At 43.0% G+C, this 22,782-nt stretch overlaps 1 protein-coding gene across 17 annotated transcripts in view; it reads left to right on the forward strand.

The window, feature by feature from the left end:
* Positions 1-22,782, forward strand: part of LOC112466762 (plasma membrane calcium-transporting ATPase 2) — a 71,643-nt gene that overhangs the window by 42,867 nt on the left and 5,994 nt on the right. For 8 of the 17 annotated variants that reach the window (XM_025035037.1, XM_025035036.1, XM_025035034.1 and 5 more), the window contains 2 exons: positions 2,483-2,551; positions 10,396-14,477. The exons of 1 other annotated variant lie outside the window; for it this stretch is intronic. In XM_025035037.1, coding sequence (XP_024890805.1) covers positions 2,483-2,551; positions 10,396-10,926 — 600 coding nt within the window. In that variant the 3' untranslated portion in view covers positions 10,927-14,477. Of the gene's footprint in view, positions 1-2,482; positions 2,552-5,785; positions 5,871-10,395; positions 14,478-15,272; positions 17,120-20,189; positions 20,259-20,727; positions 20,797-22,782 lie in introns of those variants that run through there. 8 more of the 17 variants (XR_003042186.1, XR_003042185.1, XR_003042184.1 and 5 more) reach the window with 8 other exon arrangements.

Below are 22,782 nucleotides of genomic sequence, written 5' to 3' on the forward strand. Positions count from 1 at the left end.
TCGCGCATGCACGACTCTTCGACGAGAACGACGCACTGATAGGGTTGACGCACTTACACATACACACATAGAGACCTGCCGTAGTAAACGCACAAATTAGTGCTTGTTCTCCGCCCGTATCTCCCCCCTCGTATACGCGAGTATCGGCGATGTGGGAGGGACGGGGGACAGTTGGGACCAGACGCGCGATCTCTTCATCCGTGGGATTTGCATGAGAGATCAGCTGTGTGATCGAAATAGACGTACGGACGAGAATTGCAGGAAACACTTTGGTAATTCTCCTAGATTCGAAGATACAAGAGACATTCCCCTCCCCTAAAGATCACACGAGGTTTGCCGACGTTTTTTCGTATCTTCAAATCGAATGAGAATTAACCACGAGTGCCACGAGTGTCCCGTGGACACCAGCCTCTGTACAAGCGGAGAGATCGGAACGGAGATCGGGATGCGGATTCATAAAACGGTGCAGATTTATTTGTTTCGATCTGCTTGATTTGTCGTGCGAATCGAAACGTTCGCCCTGTCCCAGCTTTCCCGATCGCGGTGCACCTCCCACGTTCCTCAGAGAAGATCGCGAGTGTCGTGACCAATACGTAGGGAGAATAGAACCACCAGCATTCACCGATTTCTGATTGAGTCGAGTTTTCCTGATACTATCTCCTGGCGTCGATGAGCTTTCGACCTGAGCACATATATATATATTTTTACATATATTTGCGCGTACATATATTATTACATAATATATATTATATATACGTTCTTATATCCCGTACAGCTTGCATCCACAGTAGTTCTCCACAGACAGCCAGAACCAACTTAGCAGTGGTCCACGCAGTCCTCAGCCAATCTCTCTTTCTTTCTATATTCTCTCACTCTCTTTCTCTCTGTTTGTTTCTCTCCTCTCCCCCTCGCCCGATATCTCTCTCACGCTCGATTTCTCCCCCTTTCCCTTTATATACGCTCTACACCCCTCTCAGTCCTCGTGAGATTACGTGTCAGAAACACCCTTTGTTTCCTCCCTCTCGGGAGGGCACGTCCGGAATCCCGAAAGTGTGTGCACCACTCTTCTCCGAGTCCAGTGATCGATGTCTATGTTTCGACGAACTCGGGATACTCCCACCCCCGGGGGAGGTTTGCTCCTTCCCCTCCAGACACTGTTGTCTCTTAAAGTATACTCTTCTCACCGTGAAGCACCGTTCTGGATATTCGAGTGACGTTAAGCAGGATGTTAAATCGACCTACGTGTAAGCACCTCGTGGTAAACTTTCTTCGCCAAACTTTCTCTCGCAAGACGTCTTTACACACTCCGACTCCGCCATATGATTTCCCCGCACTCGCCGTTAAAACGAGCGACTCTTTACGTAACTCGCGCGGGAAACTCGCGTAAGTAGGTAGTCTCTCTCCCCTTTCTCGTACGTAATCCATATCTAAATCCGTCACCTGCCGGTTCGTAATTAGCCGGTAAAACGAAACTTTCGTCGTTGCGCGGTTCAAGAACGATGCGTAAAAGATTCATCCACTTTGCTATTGTCCTTAGCCGCCTGCTATTCCTATTGATTTTACGTTGAAGCGGAAGGCTCTAGTCTGTCGCAGAAGTTAAAGCGGACGGTGCCGAACATTCGTAAACGCGTCGCGTTATGCCCGTTAATATTAAATCGTTGGAGTTCCCGTTATAAAAGTTTACACGACGTTATGTATTTTTTGTGCTATTAATTTGCGACGGTTATAATGACAAGGCGACGACGTCGTAGTCGGCGGTCGCAGTCTACAGCTAGCGTGCCAGAAATAACGATTGCGGTCCGTTTCTCGTCGAAGAATCCCCGAAACATCCGATAACTCACTCTATACGATGATTGCGCAGCGAATTTTGCAGTAATTGTCAAATATCTGTCTATATAATCTAACTGTCAATCACTTTGGCGGCTCGGGCTGTGACGCGACAAAGAAAACGACTGTCGCTGGTCCGTTGCAGCTTCGTTACAGCCGGTCACGATGCGATAAAGTAAAATAAAAAACGTAGAACGGATGCACGAGTTGCACACAACGTACATAAGAAATTCTAGTCCATCTAGAAACTCGCGGCGATATACGTATATTTCCTTTCTCTCTCTCTGTCTGTCTCTCTACCAATTTTCTCTACTTTATATATTATATTTATATATATATATATATAGTTACACTATATACGTACTTTCTATTCTCTTTACATTCTCTTCCCCCTTTTTTCTCTGTAAACTTCGTCTTTTTCGCACAGTCAACGGTCGTTAAGTGTTCAATATCACGAGAAGCACACGTTAATGTAGAACGGCTTAACCAAAATATTAAAAAAAACCGAAAGGGAACAGAAAAAAAACATAACGGAAAATCGAACAGACGATTAAGAAAGACAGAAAAGAGATAGGACAAGAAAAGAAAAATACAATTACCATGGAATGTCACGTGAAGCTAATGATGTAAAACTGGATGTGTCACCTACTTTCAGACGAGCAATAGAACTCTGGTGCAGAATGTATCTGTGACAGGCAGATCCCCTTCTCAGGATTACTACATGGTTAGTCCGCAAGTCCACTATCATCCGCAAGTTTGATCATTGTTTGACCGTGTTAAATAATAATCTGATTAACCGTTTCTCTCTATATTTATATATACGTATATATTTTCATCGTCTTTCTTTGGTTCCTCTGATATATTCTGACTTTTTTTTGCGACACTTTTTTGATCGATATGTACCATTGTACTATGATTTCCTACAAGCAGACCTTTTCAGTTTTGCCTTTTGTGTTCTCTATCTTTCTCTCTATCTCTGTCTCTCTCTTCTACTACTACTACTACTACTATTACTACTACTACTACTTATCTGTCTCTCTACACACGTCTCACAATGTCTGCATTTTGTTTAACAAGTAAGTGCTTGCGGACTGCGAGTTTCGATTAATATTTTTCGCCCGTGTGCTTATTATATATAAATACATATATATATTATTACATGCGACACCCGTCTTTGTGGTTGATTCTAAACTATATCCTCCACAAATAAAAAAAAAAAGAAAACCAGAAAACCGGCAGCCATTATATATATATCGGCGTCGAACAATTTGCATCGCCATGATTATTGTCACTGCGGCAGCTAATTATATCGTTCCTATTGTCTCTCTCTCTTTTTTTTCTTTTTCTTTCTATATTACCACCGCACCTGCCTCTCTCTCTCTTTCTTTCTTCCTATCTCTTTTTCTGTGGATCCTGTGTCGCGTAATACGATCGCACGTATACGATCCGATTGTATATCGCTTCTCCTGACGTCACCAGCTCCTCTGTCCTCTATGCCTCTGTCAAGCGAGACACTAATGGGGCGCATGTTCGGTGAAACACGCTCCCGTTCACGCGTGACAACGAGAAAAGAAAAAAATAAATAAACGGCCGGCCACCACTTCACGTGGTCGGACCATTACTGGCTATTGTTATTGTTGCCGCGAGAGACACGTTGATGGCTATGACGTTCGATGGATATACATTACGATTACGACCGTTTTGGCTGCCGTCATACGCTTGTCTCCCTCCACCGTCTCTACTCTTTTCTTTCTTACGTGTTTAATCTTCTCTGTCTTTTCGTTTTCTTTCATTCTTACCCCCGTCTTCTTTCTCTTCCTTGCTCCCCTTTCCCTCCTCGTTTTTCTTTTTCGTTTACATCCACTAAGGTGTTGCATGTACGTGTATATGTGCCTTCTTTTTTTTCCTCTTGTTTTGGCGCGTTCCAAGGCGCTCGTCAGCTGACTGGAATCGAATAGTCACGGGCGAGTCGCGCAGCTTTCGGAGTGACGTGATCAGAGATGTACGGCGCTAACCGCGGTGTGTGCTACCCGTTTCCTCGATACAAGCGCGCTGTTCCCAGAAATGTTAGTTAAAGGGTTGACTGAGGTTGCGGTGACTCCCAGTCAGATTTTATGTCCAGCTGTAGGTTCGGCCTTTACTTCCGGTTCTGCTTTGATCTCCGGGAGGAGACGGAGGATCAGCTGAGCCTCGGTTAACGTTAACTAACGTTCCAAGGAACGGTCCACCAAACACACTGGATTATACACTGGACAAGTCTTCTTTTTTTTTTGGATCTGTGTTTCGCTTTCTTGTGTGAGCATCGTTTTTTTTTTCTGTCTTTCATTTCCGGCGTACGACTCGCTTTAGTCGGCCGGTCATTCTCTACACACGCGCCGTGTACATTCGCTTCCTCTTTATCTCTCTCATTTCTTTTGTTTTGTTTTTTTTTTAATTACTGCAGTGTGGGCATTGCTGTGATGATTAACACGTGATGTACGCGATGTTATTTACCGTACGTTGTATATCGATGTGCGCGCGTGTGACATGTATTTTTATTATTGTGCGTCTTTAACGTGCACAGTGTGTATGTATATATATCTGTATATTCAATATATATTGCATTGTGCGTTCTGTACCGATGCGAGGGACAAACATACTCGCTCGGACAACGAAACGCGCGACGCTCCGCCAAAATTTTTGTTCTTTGCGAAACCGGCGTTCGTATACGGCGAGAGTGCGCGCTCGATCGCGCGTTTCTCGTAATTATTCGGCATAACCGTTCATCGAGTCTCACACAACTTTTCCCCGTACATCCCTCTTACAGACGGTACATGGAAATTTCTCTCTACTCCCGCTCACTCGAATCCGCGACTTAAACGCGTCGGCGATCGACAGCACACGTGTTATCTGCGTTATCAGTTCCTCAAAATTTTTAACTCGAGTTCTGATTGAACTTTCTCTCTCTGATTCGATACCTGCTCGGACGACTGGAGCCGATGGCGAATACGAATCTTAGTGCCTCGTCAGTTCTCGATAAGAGTGTCGCTCGACTCTGAGAAAAATCCGTCAAGATCTAATCATCTGGATACCCCGAGGTCCGACGAGCTTAACGTTCAAGTTAGTTTGCGTTTGATTAACATTTCGCGAATTCTATTTCGCGATATTTACTTCAATATCCTTGTTCTTTCGACGAGTTGAAAGAAGAATACTGGGACAATTGTTTAACGATGATTGACGTTAAAAAAATCAGCAACTGCTTCACAGACTTCTTTTACTTACTTTTTGAACTTTCGCCATCCATGGGAGATGGTGTCTGACCAGCGGTGGTTTTTTTCACTTAGCGCCTGTAATATCTTGAATCTCGAATCGTTATAAATAATGCGACACTCAAATCGCTACGACGACGTGCACTTGGACGTGTTCCACGACTTCAGTCGCGTTCGGTTTTCCTCTCTTGGATCTTTCGAAACTTTCTCTCTCGCTCTCTTCTTCTCTCTCTTTTTCTTTCTCTCGCTCTCGTTCGAGAGGGAGAAATCGCCTTTTCTCTACCTCTGTAGAAGATTTGCAGCGTGAGAAGCGGTGAAAAACACTAAGAAACGAGAGAGATCCGCGCACCACGTGGTAATATGTTCGTCGACACGTGTGCGACACGCGCACAGGAGGGAAAAGAAACAAGAAGACATCCACCCGCGTATCTATTCTCTCACACTCACACATACACACTTCCATACATAACACACATATATACACTATACACACACACACGCGCCCACACAATACAAAAAATATACTAGACACGAAAATGGAGAAAACGCGATGGAGATGGTCATTAGCGAACGCCGATGCAATCCGCGGCAAAAGTAAAAAAAGAGCTGCTAATTGTGCGCGCTGAAGAAAAAAGTAGTGTTTTATTAGCGAAGATGTGAAAAAAAGAAGCGAGTGCCGAGACTGATGGTTATAATTTGTGGTTTGTTAGCCAGCGGAACCCATTCGAGAGACTGAGGTATAACGGGGCGGCAGTTTTGCCCGCCGCCACACTTATCCTGTCGGAGTACAAACAAGTACGTAGCTCATGTAGATGATCGCCTGCCGTACATATAATACGTTGTTATAATCATCAAAAACCCGCCAGTACGCGTGTACGCATATATATTTTTTACCTTACTACATATGTAATATCGTCATACACGACGGATCGTCGACGTGCGTAACACACGATGTGCGTGCACGATGGAAACGTCTCGCCGTCTTGATCTCTCCCTCCCACTCTGTCTGAATCAGAAATTTTTTCGGCATTTGATTTTTCGATGCTCGGGTACGCGATAAAACGGGAACGGGCCTCCACCGAACGAGTTCGACTCGTCCTAATATTTTAATATTATATCTGATATAATATTTTAATATTTCGATCCCGGTGTGGACGGTGTCGAGGAACGTTCCCGGCGGCACTCCGTGTCGCCCGCCGGGAGATTCAGCTCTTCGAGATTTCCAGACGCTCTCGATTCCCGCAGCGACTCCAGATCGCTCTGTGCGGATCGGTCCTGGAAAAACCGATCGATTCTAGTAACTAGACGGAGACTCCGAGCTCCGATTGTTTAATGACGATTGATGATGATGATGACGACGACGACGACGACGACGACGACGACGAGGTTCGTCGTGGCGACGATACGGACGCTCTCCCGTCCTCCCGAGGGGCGTCGTCGGCGTGTGTCTCGGCGGCGATGTCACGACGGCGACGATTCGAGATGCACGGATTACTATTACATTTGAACGAAGTGTTACGTCACACTAATGTGTTTTCTTTTGTGTAGCGGGGGGTGTGGGTTGCGGTCGGTGGGCCCTTCCCCGTCGGGGACCGCGATATTACCCGGCAGATCCACCGGCCCGCCCGCGCTTTCTTTTTCTCAGTAGCATATAGTGTCTGAGTGTGCTGTGTGTTTCTGTATCATCCCTATTCCTTCCCCGCCCCCCTCGTTCGTTCTCCCCCACGTGTGTGTAACTTTGACGCGATGGTTTCGCGTCGATTGCGGACATATCGAGAGTGTCGCTTGTACACTTCCTTGTCTGACCGACCGTACATTTTTCTCCTCTTTTTTTTCCTTTTTTTTTTTTTGGTAGTGTCACCAATTCGTTTATTGGTTCGTTCGTTCGTTCATGGGTACGATAGATCGTGCTAAATCGCCGACTTTCATCAACGCGAGTGTGATGACACTAAAAAGCTTGCCCCTCCTCCTCTTCCTCGAACACATCTAGCGACTAAAAACCGCTTTCTCCGCTTCCACCCATCATTGATCGGTCCACGGTCTTTTTCTCTCGACGCCGCAGGAACGCCAGGAAGCAGCTTGTGCGTCGATTTTGACTTTTTTCTAGGTCGGTCGTCGATGTCATAGTAATCCTCGAGAATAGAGGTAACGTGTCGTAGATCTCGATGGTGTGCTGTGTTATTTAGTAGGAAGAAGGGTTGCAAACTTGAATGAAGTAGCATTTCTGCATCGTGCGCACAGTCCTTCTCTCACGTTGCGGTATCCTTAATCCTAAATCCATTTCTACAGACACGAGTCGATACATTGTTAAATATACATGTGACTCTCTTTGAAAACAATTTTGTTTTAGGCTCTCAATCGAGCCGTCAGCGAAATTGATCGTAGTCTATTTCGACGATCTCTGCGCGCTTTATTTATTTATTATTACTCGACAATCTCGACGTGTTTATGCAATTACTTGGAATGTTTATTTGGATTTACTGTTCATTCGTCGCGCGTAAAATTCTTTTCCGGATTGACTGAGACGCAAAAGGGTTTCTTACGCGATTTAATGTGACACGCGAGGATATTCAGGGTGTCTAATTTGATTCTCACTTAGTTTCTCTCGATTCAGTAAAAACTTGGCATTCTTATACGATGCCTCTCACGATTGATAGTCGGACGCCGACGTGAGACAATCCTTCTGCGGCTGTGCTGAGTAATTATTATTTTATTCATTGCTTTTGTACTAATTTTGTACTAATGATACGAGTGCAAAAAATATCGATAAAAACGAAGATTTCTGCGAAAGACGAAAGGATAATCGCCGCGCTCAGCCACGGAATGGGTTAATCATTGTTATATCCGGTTGGAATCTCCTATCACCTTCCCTCTGTTCCTTTTTTGTTAGTGTGTGAGTGTGTGTGTGTGTGTGTGTGTGCACGGTTGGTCAATTTATGCATAGACTTTATTTTTCTGTTTGCCCGAGGTCTAACACCGCCGTTGTTTCGTATCGAGTGCCAATTAGAGGGTTTAACACGTTATACTATGTGGTCTGTGTTGGTTGTGAAAGAAAAAAAAAGGAAAGCGAATCTCAAACGAATAAACACCGCGCGATTATCAGCATGCATTATTCGCGATCCCGATCGCGAGAAGAGAGAGACATTTCTTCGCGCGCATCGAGCGCTCGGAAAAGTCAGAGCCAGATCGAGCAGATTCGAGGCAGACGCGAGAGCAGGAGAGTCTCTTCAGAATTTAAATCCGAGATAATAATCTCCACTGAAATCATTTGCGTTTTCTTTCACTCAGGTCTCCTACATTCCGCTTCTTCGAGTGGAACTTTTGTTACCTTGAATATCCCTGTCTGATCTGGCCTTGACCGTGATTTTTCTCTCTCGCAGACATGCAAAATGTCTTAAACACAAACTTCGTATAACCAGAACGACGAGAGACCGTTTCAACCTCGCTCTGAAACGTCTCTCCGAATCTTTAGCAAGAGAACATATCTGATCACTAGCGTATGAGACTTGCGTAGTTACGTAGAGAAACGTTATAAGTGTTGAAACCGCGCACAGTGTGTCGAAAAACTGGCTAACATGCGTGAAGCTACTACTACCGCGAAGAATTACTTATACGTAGGAGAAGCAACTAATCCACCCTGTCTCTTTGTCATGCACGAACGTGCATTTTATCTTAATCTTCGTTAGTGCTCCTTCGCTTTACTCTTAACTGTTATTCGTACTACACCATACATTACCAACCACACTATGTCTGTCTCTGTCTGAGCTTCTGTCTTACCCTTATTATATACTCTGTTGACACTCCAAGCCGTAGAGGAGCGGTTACAAGCGTGCGAAATGCTTCGGCAGACTCGCTCGCGAACGGTTCAGGACTGTTGCGGACCATTCCTAATTGGGTAACTATTGGCGAAACCGTTTGGACCCCCGCGTTGGCACCCCCGAGTCGCGAAGCTCTGCTCAACCCTTTGCCGTCGAAATGAGTCGCGGAGCGATCGCTAACGAGAGGGAGATGGTCGTTGATCTATGTTTTTGTTACAAATTTTGTCACTGAATTGATGTTACCGTTTATACACTCTATACAAATTTTTAGTCATAATAGGAACTACGATTAAAGGAATTACCTTTTTAAATTGTTAAAAACGACATGCAGCTTAATAAAAATCTTGCTGACGCAAAGGAAAAGATATTTGACACTAAATTGCATTTCGCGAATAATTCCACTTATTTTTATTGTGTATTTTTTCGGTTAACATATACCTAAGCAACGTCAGGTAAATGGGATCAGAAGTAATCTTCTAGTAATAGTAATTTTCTTAAAAATATGAAAAAAGATGATTCACGCAAAAGAATTTCTGACGAATGTTTCGTTATATTTCGTTTCATTTGAAACTGTCTTTATCAAGTTGACTTAAAATTTGGCTGAAGTGATTTATTGTCTTCTTCTAGAAGCATGAATTAGAATTAGATCCAGCAACGAGTGTTAACATCAACCGATATTGTTAAAGTTGGACATTATTAAGCAAATAAGAGCGAAGAACACTTTCCTCTTTTTTGCTCTATTTGTTACTATATCCCGACAATTGTTTAGTCGATGTTTTCGTTCGCGATCGCTTCCGGCCAATTCTAGATCGCAAGGGATGATGACGCTCGTTACTAGCGTCCCTAGCACCTTCGTCCGATGGTGACGAAGGGAGGCTCTCTCATCTGCGAGGACGTCCGCGCGTCGCCCGCATTCGGTCGTGTTGGCCCCCCGATCCGATGATCACGAACTCCATCACGAAACCCCACAAATCGCCGTGTGTAGGTAGGTACGCATAAAATTGACGTAGATTGCGCATGCGATGGCGGTAACTGAGTATAACCCGTATAACTCTAGCTTGCACTACTCGGTGGTACAGCGAGACCGTAAGGGAATCGAATGCCCCCAACGTATCGTAATAAATATCCCTTTCGTTTAGCTCAGTTTGCCCCCGCCATTTAGCTCACGAATTCGGGTGAAATGCAACCAAGTCGACAGGCGAAGGAACTCACGTCACGGACAAAAAGAAAAAGAAGAGATAAACATTCGCGATTACTAAAAAAAAAAAAAATTAAAATAAAAGTAAAAACGCATCTGTATAATTATAGAAACACGACTACAGCTACCAGAACAACGACAAGACCAGAGTACGCCGACACTCAGGGGACACTCAATAAAGATAAAAAGGGGGACACACCGTAACACACCTCTGCGCGAAAAAAATACCGATTATACGGCGTGCTTGTGTGTTGCTGGCTTGCCTCCTCGCTTCCTGATAGAACGTCCTTCCCTGTTTTTGCAGCTTCGAGTAATCAGAGCGTTCAAGTCGACTCTGGAAGATCTGGAGGAGCGTCGCTCTGTCCATAGTTTACACAGCTTACACAGTATGCGCAGTTCACGCAGCCACACCGGGCCCCGACCACTCTCTGACTTCACATACATTGACGAAGACCCGACAAACACCACCACCACCACCGCGCAGAACGTCGCCTACAAGTCCTCTAATAGGAGTGCTGAGCCGATGATGAGTCAGGATTACGAGACAAACTACAGAGGACCCTCCAGGATGCAACAGTCCCTCAACAGCCCCGCCTCGCCGTTGTTGCTGACCGTGACCGGACCGGCCAACGCGTACAATCATCATTACACCATCACCAATACCATCACCGACAATAGATCCCCTTCTAGTAACGCCCTTAATCAGCCCCTGAGTCCCAACCATATGGCGCCGATGAGCAGCAATAGAGACAACACCGGGAATTCCCTGCTTCTGAGTTCCAACAACCTGGTCCTACCGGAGCTGACTAAGCTCGTGCACGAGACCAGCATCTAAAGATTTCTTCTCTCTTCTCTATGTATTTCATTCCATCCCCTTCCATCCCTCTCCATATCTTCTCTATTTTGTTTCAGTGTCGTCGATTCGCGAGCTTTGTCATTTAACTTTATCGCCCTCCCTCCCCGCCATTTCTTGCTTCGAATCTATCTGTTCATCCCCTAATTCGTTCTTCTCTCTCTACTATGTAGAGGGACTTGTATATATTCTGTCCCTGTAATCTCTCGCTCTCGTATGTTTCGCGAGATCTCGCTCGATCCTGCGACCTTGTCTCATTCGATCGGTAAAGAGAAGGCAGTATCATCCACGTCCACGTAAACGATATGGACACACTCTCGTTTACGCGTTCACCATCTACTTCTTCTCTGCTTTCAAGATACGTCATCATCCGTCTCTATTTCCGCCATCTCTTTTCCGAGAGCGTACTTACCGAACGATCTTGCTCGTTTCGGTCGCCGAGTTCTCTGTCCCCCTTGACTCTTTCTCTCTTCCGCCGTCCTTCTCCGCCCCTTCGACGAAAAACTTTTTGCCACTCGCTCAACGGGGACGGCGGACCTGATCTGATCTCAAAGGGGTCGAAACGCGCCGATTTGGAGGATATGCCTACACACACGAACAAGGCGCGACATTCGCAAATCGCGAGCTCTTGCTAAAATTGTACTTAAGGCGCGAATGTGACTCGGAGAGGATAAAAAAGGAAGGAATTGGTTGTCGAAACGAAAAGAGATTTTTTTCCGCGGATATCGCGATAGTTTGCGAATGGCACGTTCTCGTGCATAGGCTGTATACACTCAGATAGTATACAGGGGTCCCGCTTTCAACTGCTTCTTTCCCGTACCCCGACTCTGTGTTCACCGGGTGAAAGTACTATTTTCGCATTTATAGGGTAGCGTTCTGGAGTTCATTGTTCGTTGAACGACGGGCTGCGACGCGACTGTGCGAGCTGTAAAAAAGAAGCGAAAGCGGAATCTAACTGCGAGGTGTGTTACTAATTGCCACGCAGCTTGCGAAACAATACTCTCAGACTTCTAATTAACACTATTTAACTAGTTACTCTCTGTGGCAATTAATTATGTCTTTTATTACGTCGTAGCCTGACGGTAGATTTTTGTCTCAAGTAGCGTATTAAGTAGAAAAATATTCCCAAATGCTACCACAAGATATTAACAAACCGGATATTCACTTTTTTGAGAGTTTTAAGAGAGTCTAGATAAAGATTTTATATGTTTCGTTGAAAAATGGCAACGAACAGCAAACTGTCGCAGCCCGTGTAAAGTCTGATATTAAATATAAACGACCAAATCGATTATCTCGGAAGGATGACGGTTGTATGTCTGTACATGAAAATAGTATTTTATCCGTATACTTGACAAACGTAGACGGCGCTTAAGTGCTTGTCCGCTTATCAACCGACCTCGTACAACCGTTTACTTATTTATCTACTTGTCTTATACTACTGACCAATAATTGGTGACAAAATGACTAAAAGTTAACTTCTACTTAAGTCTTTATCTTACAGAAAAAAAATCTAAGAAAATTTCCAACTCTTTCCAACTTCCACTTTACAACAAAAGACTATTTTTAGTTGAACGATAAGAGTATACTATTAACAAATTTTATCGTATATCTCGCGCGAATATATTAAAGATAAAATATTTCTTTCTAAATTAATTATGTGACCGGAAAAACTAACAACAGAATCGATATAATACTCGTATATAATATTTCTTTCTTTTGGAAGTCTCTTTACTTGAACGTTCGCCAATTTGACGGTCAGCAGTGATCACCCGTCACTCGTTTGCTTGCCTGTTTGGGATTGAATGTGAATGTGTCTGTTCTTTCGATGATTGCGCGATGTGACCGATGACGATCCATTGGATCGTCAAGGACGACGATGACGTCACCGACGACAATCTACCTCGACAGAGATAAATTAGTTCCTCGCGGACTAACACTTCTAACTGCCCTCCGCGAGCGCGACTAACAATGAAGAGAAACTATCTTCCGCCCCCGGCCCAAGGGAGAATAATAGACGCGCGTTTCGGCGTCGCTCGAGCGACAGTAATCGCTCGATTCGCGATCGACAATCGAAAGGTATCCGAGAAGGTGTCCATTTACCACGAATCTTCTCGCGTATACGCGACTCGAGGCTGAATGTACTTACATCTTCACCATCACGCCTCGATCTCTTCTATCTTCACAGCTTCACCGTCATTCTCGCGAGCGGGCCTGGTTCTACGTGTCGCTGGTCCTCAAGCAGAAAATCAAGAACAATTAGATCTAAGAATGCAAAACCGAATGTAAAATCTCATAAATTTTGATAAGAAACATCCAATTTTAATCGGAGTTAATTTTTAAAAAATGTATTCTATTTTTTTTAACTTATAAATTTCAGAAATATATTAATGTTTAATTTGTAATATCTTAAATTATCCTTAATCTACAGCTTCTAAATGTGCCATAGAGAAAACAAATATCCTAAATAGAAGTAACTCATTATTTCTCATTTTTATCTTTATCAAGGAAAATAATAGTGCTTATCTAAATAGGCCGCTGCACGATACATCCAGCCTCGCCTCGAGTCCTCTTCTCGGCGTGTCTCTCTTGTTTTGTGACTACCTTCGAGCATTCATTCATATCCCTCTGCCTCTTTCTCTTTTTCTTTTGTCTGTGTCTCTTCTTGTCTGTCTCGAAGAACCGAATTCCGCCGGATAATTCTGGCAAATAGGGCCCAATCTCTTTCTTTCTCTCTTTCTCTCTCCTCTCTCTCTCTTTCATTCTTTTTATCTATCTATCTGTATATCTCTCTCTCTCGACTGCTCGAGACGAACCGCGGGGGCTCAGAGCGTTGGGAATCGTCGTCCGACAGAGAATCCCGTCCCCACTTTCTCTCGTTCGAGTGAAAAAGAAGAAATAAGAGAAATAAGTAAGAGAAAAAGTTGTCTAGCAGAACGTACGATAAGGAAGGAAATTAATGGTGTAACCGCGAACTATATATATAAGACGGTTCGTTACCAATGTTCTTTGCCGAGCGTCGAGTGTGATCGAGCGGCGAATGAATATTATACGCGACGATGACGTACGACGATGTCGTTACGGACGGAGAGACGGAGGAGCATTCTCGCTCTCGATATTGTAATGTAAGTTATTTAATTTTACTCAACTCGCGCGCGCGCGCGCGATTCTCTTTTATTTATGAATCTTGTAACTTAAAAAGACGAGGACGTCCCTGTGCCCGGGGAGGCTGCGAGCGCGCCTTCCCCTAATAAACGCGTCGACCAAAATTCGTTGTCGATCGGCATTCCAGGCAATCGCCACCGCGTGAGTTCTCGTGATGATCCCAGAATGATGGAGACAATCCCGATAGGCTTAAATTCCGACGCTATTTTTCTCGTTCTCTCGCGAGATGTATTTTCCTCTCATATATAGCGTCGGAATATTCGACGGAATTCACGTCGGTCTCGATTTCCGCTGGTTCGTCACGTTTCATTTTCCCGCGAGGGGGGGAATATCCTCCGTCTGGAATGTACTTAAATCGTCGGATCTCGTTATCTACGTTGCTTTATTTATCCCGCTGTCGCTCCTTCCTCGGTTTTCTCCGTCTCTTTGACCGTGTCTTCCTCGAGACGTCGAGGCCACTCAAAAGGCGGAAGAATTTATTTTACAAGTGTAATTTATTTTACGTGATAAGGCAAATTGACACTAGGATAATTGTAACTACGCGATATTTTTCAATTTGCTGATTAGATTGTTCAATATTGTATGATCAGACAATTTTTTACGTTGGAAATTATATCGCGGTGTTGCGATTATCCCATTGTCACAGTTATCTTCCCCTCCTCATCCCTCTTTCCAGCCTCTCGGTCGAGGATCGACGAGAGATACGCGAGGTTCGCTGGAAGACGGAACGCGGGATTGCCGAGGATTCTTCCCTTTTTTTCCCTCTTTCTTTTTGTAACCACAGTCAGTAACTTAATTCGACAAATCGAGAAACGTTTTCTTCGACTAATCGTCGTTGATTTTAAATGTGTCTGCTACTGCCAGCGCGTTAACCGACGTCGAGAAAAGTAAAAATAAAGATACAAAAGATATACAAAACACAATTCAGAACTAGAAGGAGCTGTGAAAAAAAAAACCCTTAGTCGTTAGGTCTTCTCCTGGTTGCGACGTTTCGGCTGTCCCCTGTATAACGCGACGTAAGGGCCCCCCGCTGAACAGACATGAATTGCCGAGTTGAACGGACCGATGTGACAATCATCATCCGTGCGATGAAATTGAAAGTTAAGAGCTACGCACCGTATAGTACAATTAACATAAGCTACAGTGACATGATTGATTGATTGCAGGCGAAGTCGTATTTTGAAGTGATCGGGAATGAACGAAAGTTGGACGGGAAGATCCATCTCCGAGTAATCAAAGTATCTCCGAGATTCAAAGACGATGTTCGGTAATGGAATCGCTCTTGAAAGATCGAATATTGACCGTGATATGATCTTCGAGGAAGAAATTATCTCTTCGACGTAATAGGACATACGTGACTTCAGATTCGTACGATGGGACTTCGTTCGAGTTGTTAAAATTTCAGAAGAATCGAAAAGATACTGCTTTCGGTAGCGGTCTCAGGAACAATTTCCCGGACGCATCGGCGGGCGGTCCTTATGACGTGGACGCATAAATCGAATCTTGGTGCATGCCACTCCACAATTACTTCAGTAGCATCGATTTAGAGTTCCGTTTGCTCTTGCAGTCGCGTAAAAGGTCCGTATTACATTTCTCGTGCAATAATTTGCGGCGCGCGTGCTAATCGGCTTGACGAAGTTACGGAAACCCCGAAAGGGGTCTGATGTACTCATCGCCGTAACTTAATTTAATCCTACACGATTTATCCAACAGATTTTGTAACTTTCTATTATCTAGAGGTTTCAAGATTTTTGGAAATTTTAATTTTTATTTTTTCTTTGTCAGAATTCTCTATTTCATGTCATCCTCTTTAAAATTCACTATATGGCAATCTAAGCTAAAATTAACAAGAGCATTCTCTGAAAGACAAAGGTTTTTTTCTAAGTACTGAGTAAAATGGGAGTGCAGAAGTAACGTGTCCGACAAAGGATTCACTCGTGAAAAACGTAATACGGGCCTTACGGAGCCCAAACGCGCCGCAAAGCGACGCGATCTGTGTATTCGAACATGGATCCGCCGGTCTCTATTACCGGCGAGATCCCTGCGGACCCCCGATACAATGTCGGCTCCCCTTTGGCCGGTGCGATAACGAAGAATCTCATTCACAATCACAATTGGCGTCGCTTCGCGCGCGAGTGCGTAATAATCCGTACGTATCACGGCTCGCGATAAGCCACGCACGCGTCTTGTAAAACTTATAATAGGTCCGCACAAAGGCTGTGGATCCGTATCGAATATCGCGATTTGTAGCAAACGAGAGAAGACATTCTGATTTTTAATATCGACGCATAATAGTAGCCTGTTACCGAGGAACTCTAAGAGAATATATATATATATATATATATATATATATATATATATATATATGTATATATATATATATGTATATTATATATATATAATATATTATAAATATGTATAGTTGAATATCAATTTAACGATATGCATAGGGAATATATATATATTATTATTATTACTATTATTAATTATTATTATTGTTATATAAAATAAAGTTTAAGACAACGTTAATCAAATAACAAGTCCGATAAAAGGAGACCAGCGGAGAGGGTGGTATCTGCGGAATTTCTCTTATACACTCGTTCGCCTTCTTCCTCGTTCCCTTTTCCTCTCTTTTCTTGTATTATCATCGTTTACCACCCCCTCCGCTTCTAAAAGCAGGCGAGCTACATCGAACTGCATCTTCGATGAATCGTATGAATCGCTTTTAGTCTCTCCTGCGCGACGCCAATTAAAAGAGGAGATAAAAGTAAAGAGTAAGAAGAAGAAGAAGAAAAAAAGAACACGGTGGATTTTTTTCAAGTGCGAATCGGTAGAAAACGGAAGAGAAGGGAAAGAGAATAAAACGTGTGTATGCGAGATAGGGGACCGCAGGCCACTGGTCCCGCGAAAACTTTTTCTCTCTCGACTTATAATTACGTATTCACGAAAACAAAAAAGCTGCACAATGATCGATGATGGTCAATAAAGCGATACTAAATCTTTTCCACGCTTGGCTTGTTGCTGAATCAATCTCTCTCTCTCTCTTTCTCTCTCTGTCTCTGTTTCTTTCTGTCTCTGTCTTTTTCTGTCTCTCATGACCCAAACTGATTATCGAATCATGTCCCATCTTTCTCCTCTTTCCCTCGTTACTCGCGATTCAAATCCTCCTTCTGCTCGATCGTCGAAACGCTTTCGTTTTGACGATTCGTTTGTAACATCCTCCCCGGACGACGCATGCTCTTTTTCCGATCGACCGCTTTTGACGTTCAGGCCAGCTGGAAGATATAGCGATCGAAAAAGCGTACTGCATATTGCGAGGAGAATCTACGCGGGGACCGTAGATCTACAGTTTCGGATCTTCTTCGGAATAGGATACGCTCGATTAATCCGCGCGACGACACGTATCGCTTCGCGAATAAAAATCTGCGACTATGGAGATCAACCGCGATCTATGTATTATTAATATTGATTCTCCACCTTGCGACATACGTGAAACAAATACAACAGAATGTCGCAGTCGAGTGCGATCCACGTCGAGCCTTCGATCGATCGACCAACGGCGATCTCTGTTACTCTTCAGCTTCACATCTCCAACAATATCTCTGCTAATTGTCTCTTTCTCTCTTTCTCTCAAATCTACATCACACCATGACTACTATATACGCACATGATCTTCTCGATGATGCCTCTCATTGACGTGTCTAATGCACAATGACGGGTAACGACAGAGATGGTTACTTTTTTCATTATCATTATGTAACTTCCTGTCTTCGTTGCTTTCTATTGCAGTCTAAGACGTTCGTCGAAATGCAATGCCTTCGGATCGAAATTTAATTGTCGTCTATTTCTTATTATTATCTTTTCTAATTTCTACGAATAGATAAAAATTTCTTTCTCAGAGATACTAATTAATAATTAAGCAAAAATATTTTATATTATGAATAATTTTGATAATCTTTAGGAACAAAGTAATCACGACTAAGTAACTTAATATGCTAATATTTGTATATGAATTAGCACAGATTGCGAAAAAATCGGATCAAAATTGTTTTATTTGCGCATTGCATTTCAACAGACGTCAAACGTTGCGGATCCTGTCGCCTGATTTCGATGGAATATATTCAACGAATAAATTATCGGTCTCGTCTTGTACTCTGAACGATCACGCAACAACTAACTTTGTGCACATCTTTTCTTCGTAATTCCATCTGCTCCCGGACTTATACCGACTCTCTGTATATCTCTCTACGCTTGTCTGTCTGTACATTGATTCACTTTGGCACGGCACTCTCGCTCATACTTTGTCCCTTATCACCGAGGCCGAATTGCACCGACAAACTTTAAAAATCAATCCCGATTTGACGAGTTTCTCTCTATCTCCGTCCAGATTACAATTCTATCCGTAGTGTAGTAATTTAGAAAACGAGGTGAATGAGAGATGGTGATTGGATCGAATCAGGATTAATGCGGTAATATTCTGACATTTGTCTCTCATCTTACTAATTATTTAAGAAATAATTATATCGTGCAATTATAATAGCACGCAAAATAAAATGTGATCTTTTTTTAAATAGATAAAATTGCCTACAAATTTGCTGTTTTATTATTTTTTAACAACTTTTATTAATTAAAAAGATTGAGTTAATAATCATCTGATGAAGTTAGTTCGCTGTTAATTGTTAAACATCAACGATATCATTAGCGAAATACAGAACATCGCAATGGGATTCTCGGGCGGTAATGTGGTGCAATCGGCTCCAACTCAGCTTCCGATCGAACGGATTAGATGCGCGGTTCGAACTGGTAGAAAGAAGAAAGAATAAGAAACCACTCAACATAATTAACCATAATTAATGATACACAACTTAATTTAATTTACGTTATGTGGAAATTTTAAAATTGCGAATCGCGCGATTTTCACGAGAGCCCTTCGGGAATACCGAGGAAATGTCTCACTGACAGCGCGCGTTTAGAAGAGCGAGAAGAGTCCTAACACCGGTGAGAAGACGCGACACCACAATCAATCAAATCCGACTACTCTCACAGCCACACTGATTACTTGCGCAAACATCAGCATTTCAATGAGACAAACCGACGAGAATGTGTCACCCTTAACCCTCAAGCTCGCGTTTCGCGTGAGAAACAGACGGAGCAAGGACTTTGTGTTGATCTTTAATTGGTACGATGGAAAATATTGGTACGGAAAAATACAGCTAAAAGAAATCAGCTGTGAAAAATATATAGAGTTATAAGATTTATAAAATATAAGATTTGATATTATTACAATAAAGAAAGATAAGACTTTTAGATATGAATTTCATAACTTCCATATTTCGGCGACGTAAGTAACACAAGTGATATAAATAAGTAATATAAATAAAGATTTTATTTTAAACATATAAATATACATTTTATTCTAATATAAATATATATTTATATTTAATTAATAATTACGAGATTACGTACGAGATATTTATTTTGGACACAGTTGTAGGCATACCTTGTAGCATAACATTTGTTACATTACGATAAACTATGTAAAAATATGCAGATTATAATTTAATGTTATTATATTCGATTCTGAATGAATATCTTAAAATGACCATCTGACATAAAATCGTACCAGTTAAGATTTATTAGTATTAAAATAATATGCATTTGCTAAATGTATTATTTGGATAGAAAATTGTGAGAATCCGTAAAAAGATTTCTGAAATTTCTCAAGCTACTCTATTCGATAACAAATAATTGATATATATCTCACAAAAAATAATTAGACACGCAATATTAGCGTAAGAATTAATTATTCATGAGAGAGAGAGAGAGCCAAGATATTTTTAAATTATTTCGTTACACATATCCTGGTATCCTCATAATTAATTCTTACGCGACAATATTGCTGCTGACAATTAATCGATTGGTTCAACTCGAGTTTCGAACTAAACGCGCGTCCGCGTCGCAAAGAATGAAGCGATTCGAAGCGAGAAGCGAATGTGTGGCGCTTGAGGGTTGAAGATGTGGTTTACGCGTGATCCGATCGTTCCACCCTGTTGTAACCATTATGTTATCCTTTACTCTTGAAGGTGATAGGTGGCGAGTTGCAGGAACGTTTGATACCGGTACCCTACAGCAAGAGTTCGACAGACCAAGCTGTAAGCGCTCCTCTCTCTTGCTCTATCTTTTCTTTCTCTTTCTCTCTATCTCTTACTTTCTCTCTTTCTCTTTTTATTTCTGTCTCGATCTCTTCCTTTTCGCTCTCTGTGTCACTCGCCAGTTTGCTCGCTCGCAGCTGTCTTTTGATCCCTTTGCTTATACACGCTTCTTATTCTATCGATCGTCTCTCTCCTTCCTTCCCTTTGCCTATTCATCTCACCCTTCTCTTCTTTCCTTTTCCTTTCTTTTGCATAAAACAAATATCCAAGAGCGGAGTATGATAATTTGTAAGGTCCACTTTGTACCTAAAAGTGAGATCTTGGAAATTGCAAATTTACCCCGTTCTACATCTCTCGCTCCTCTCCGGATCTCTTCTTCTTCTCTCTTCTTTCCCTCTGTCGTGATCTTTTCTGTTTATCTATCTCTACGTATACTTCCCGCTTTCTACTTTATACTGTTCTACAATAGGATAATATTACGGCTTGTACTACTGGACCGGGCAGCCTTTCCTGCCCTCGACGACAGTACGAAGGAAAGGTACATGTCCATGTGTTAATCCTTGACGTCCCAAGCTTGTTCGATATTTAAAGCGCGGCAAGGATTAGCGATTTTCGTGCCTATATTCTGCGCCATTGTTGCTTGTAGGGGCTTTCGTTGGCATATGGCAATAATTTATTTTTTTTTTTTCTATATTTATTTCTCACATAGAGAGCTACTGCCGCCGCAAAGACGCCGCTGAAATTGCGAGATTCTTCACGCGAGGAATCTCCCAAAATGAACGAGGGCGATCTCTTGATGAGCCTATACGATTTTTCATATTACGCTAACTAAAGACGTTAGAATGCTTTTCGCCAAATCTCAAGTCAGCCCTCTGGTGGTACAAGTCCGTCACTTCCTACTCTGTTGTTCTAAATTCCGAACTATCGTTCACCCCCGCAAAACTCGGTGTCCTGTGTAATCGTGACTTTACATCGTGTACTCGTCGTGTGTCTGTATTCTCATTTCCACTCTTCTGCTTTCATCCCAACCCCCCCGCCCCCCCTTGTCCTCGTTCGGATCGTTCATCAGGGATCGAGACCGTTGTCGCTTTAACTCAATTCTCGCTGCGGTACCACGAACGTGAACAATTTTTCTCCGCGTCCGTTGCGTCGAGAATCGAGAACTCGATGGGTCTCGATCCCTGTCACGAAATCACGAACCCGCATTTTGCGCAATTATTCTCACGACCCCCTCCTCCCTCTCGCTTCCTCCGCTGCACCCTCGGTCCTGAAAAAAGGAATCGCCGCGTCGAGTGAAGCCGACGAGAGGCGCTCGCGGATCCCGCTGGAAAGGCCGAGTTGATCTTTAATTTAATGTATATTATGCATTTAGGATGACTTGCGTTTTAGGTCTCCTTGCGCGCGATCACACCGAGATACCGATCACACGTTTACCGTCTTTTGCATGACAGAGACGCGATGCCAGAGAGCGATGCGAATCTTACACGCGAATCTGTGGCGTTTGTAAAAAGAAAAAAAAAAAAGAATTGCGTGTGACATTCGCTTCTACCCTGACTGTTGGCTTACCGTGTCGCTATGCAAATTAAGTGTGTAGCATATGTGCAGATACGCCGGTAATAGTGTTGCATTGTGGCCGCGGCTGCGTATCTCGTATTTGCGATCGCCTGAGAACCTTGCACGTTGCTTTCGTTGTGCATCTTGCGTCGCGAGCGACGATGTCAGTTCGTCGCATAGAGCTTCGACCCCTATCCGATATTAACTCTTTTGCCACTCTTTTAACAATTCTTATCGAACTTTGAGTGAAGCGAATTAAACCCCGATTGAACGCAGCTATGTCCTTGCTTGCTTGCGCAGTTTACACATTGCGTCACGTTATATCTCGCAACGTGTATCCCTAGCAGAAATATGTATTTACAATCAGAAATTAAGATCGGCTTCGTCCCGAATTCATATTTCGATGCTACAGACGCGCAGAAGAATTCGTTTATAAATTGCAGGATGTTTCTTTGCGATTAGCATCGAAAGATGAACTCGCCGAAGCGTACTCAGAATCTTAATTTCTGGTTTCGATTTGTTATATTAATCTAGTTCTTTCAACTTAATCGAGCGAGAAGATTCTCGATTGAATTCTACATCGCCATATGATCCAATCGATCGCTACATGAGCTGAGAAAACACTTACATTACAAAATCTCTGTCAAAATTAAAATAGGCGTAATTAATTAATGAATATAACCGAATTGTGTGGTTGGCGAGTAGATTTCATCGCAACTGTGAGGTTCTCCAGCGACGAGAGACCGCGCGGACATCCTACGCATTTCTTTCTTTTCTTCTTCACCGGAGTGTCTTCTTTTCACATAAATTCATGATTTTTCCCTTTACGGTATCTCCTCTACCCTAGAAGACCCTTCAGACACTCGACGAAGATCGATGGAACGTTTGTTATGCTGCCGATCAATCGGTCAATCGACTTTCCGGTAACGCCACGATCTAAAAAAAAAATACGATCTGAGAAACACGAGCT

The sequence above is a fragment of the Temnothorax curvispinosus genome, unplaced genomic scaffold (genome assembly GCF_003070985.1).
Source record: "Temnothorax curvispinosus isolate PA1 unplaced genomic scaffold, ASM307098v1 QBEX01016545.1, whole genome shotgun sequence".
Classification (NCBI taxonomy): Eukaryota; Metazoa; Arthropoda; class Insecta; order Hymenoptera; family Formicidae; genus Temnothorax; species Temnothorax curvispinosus.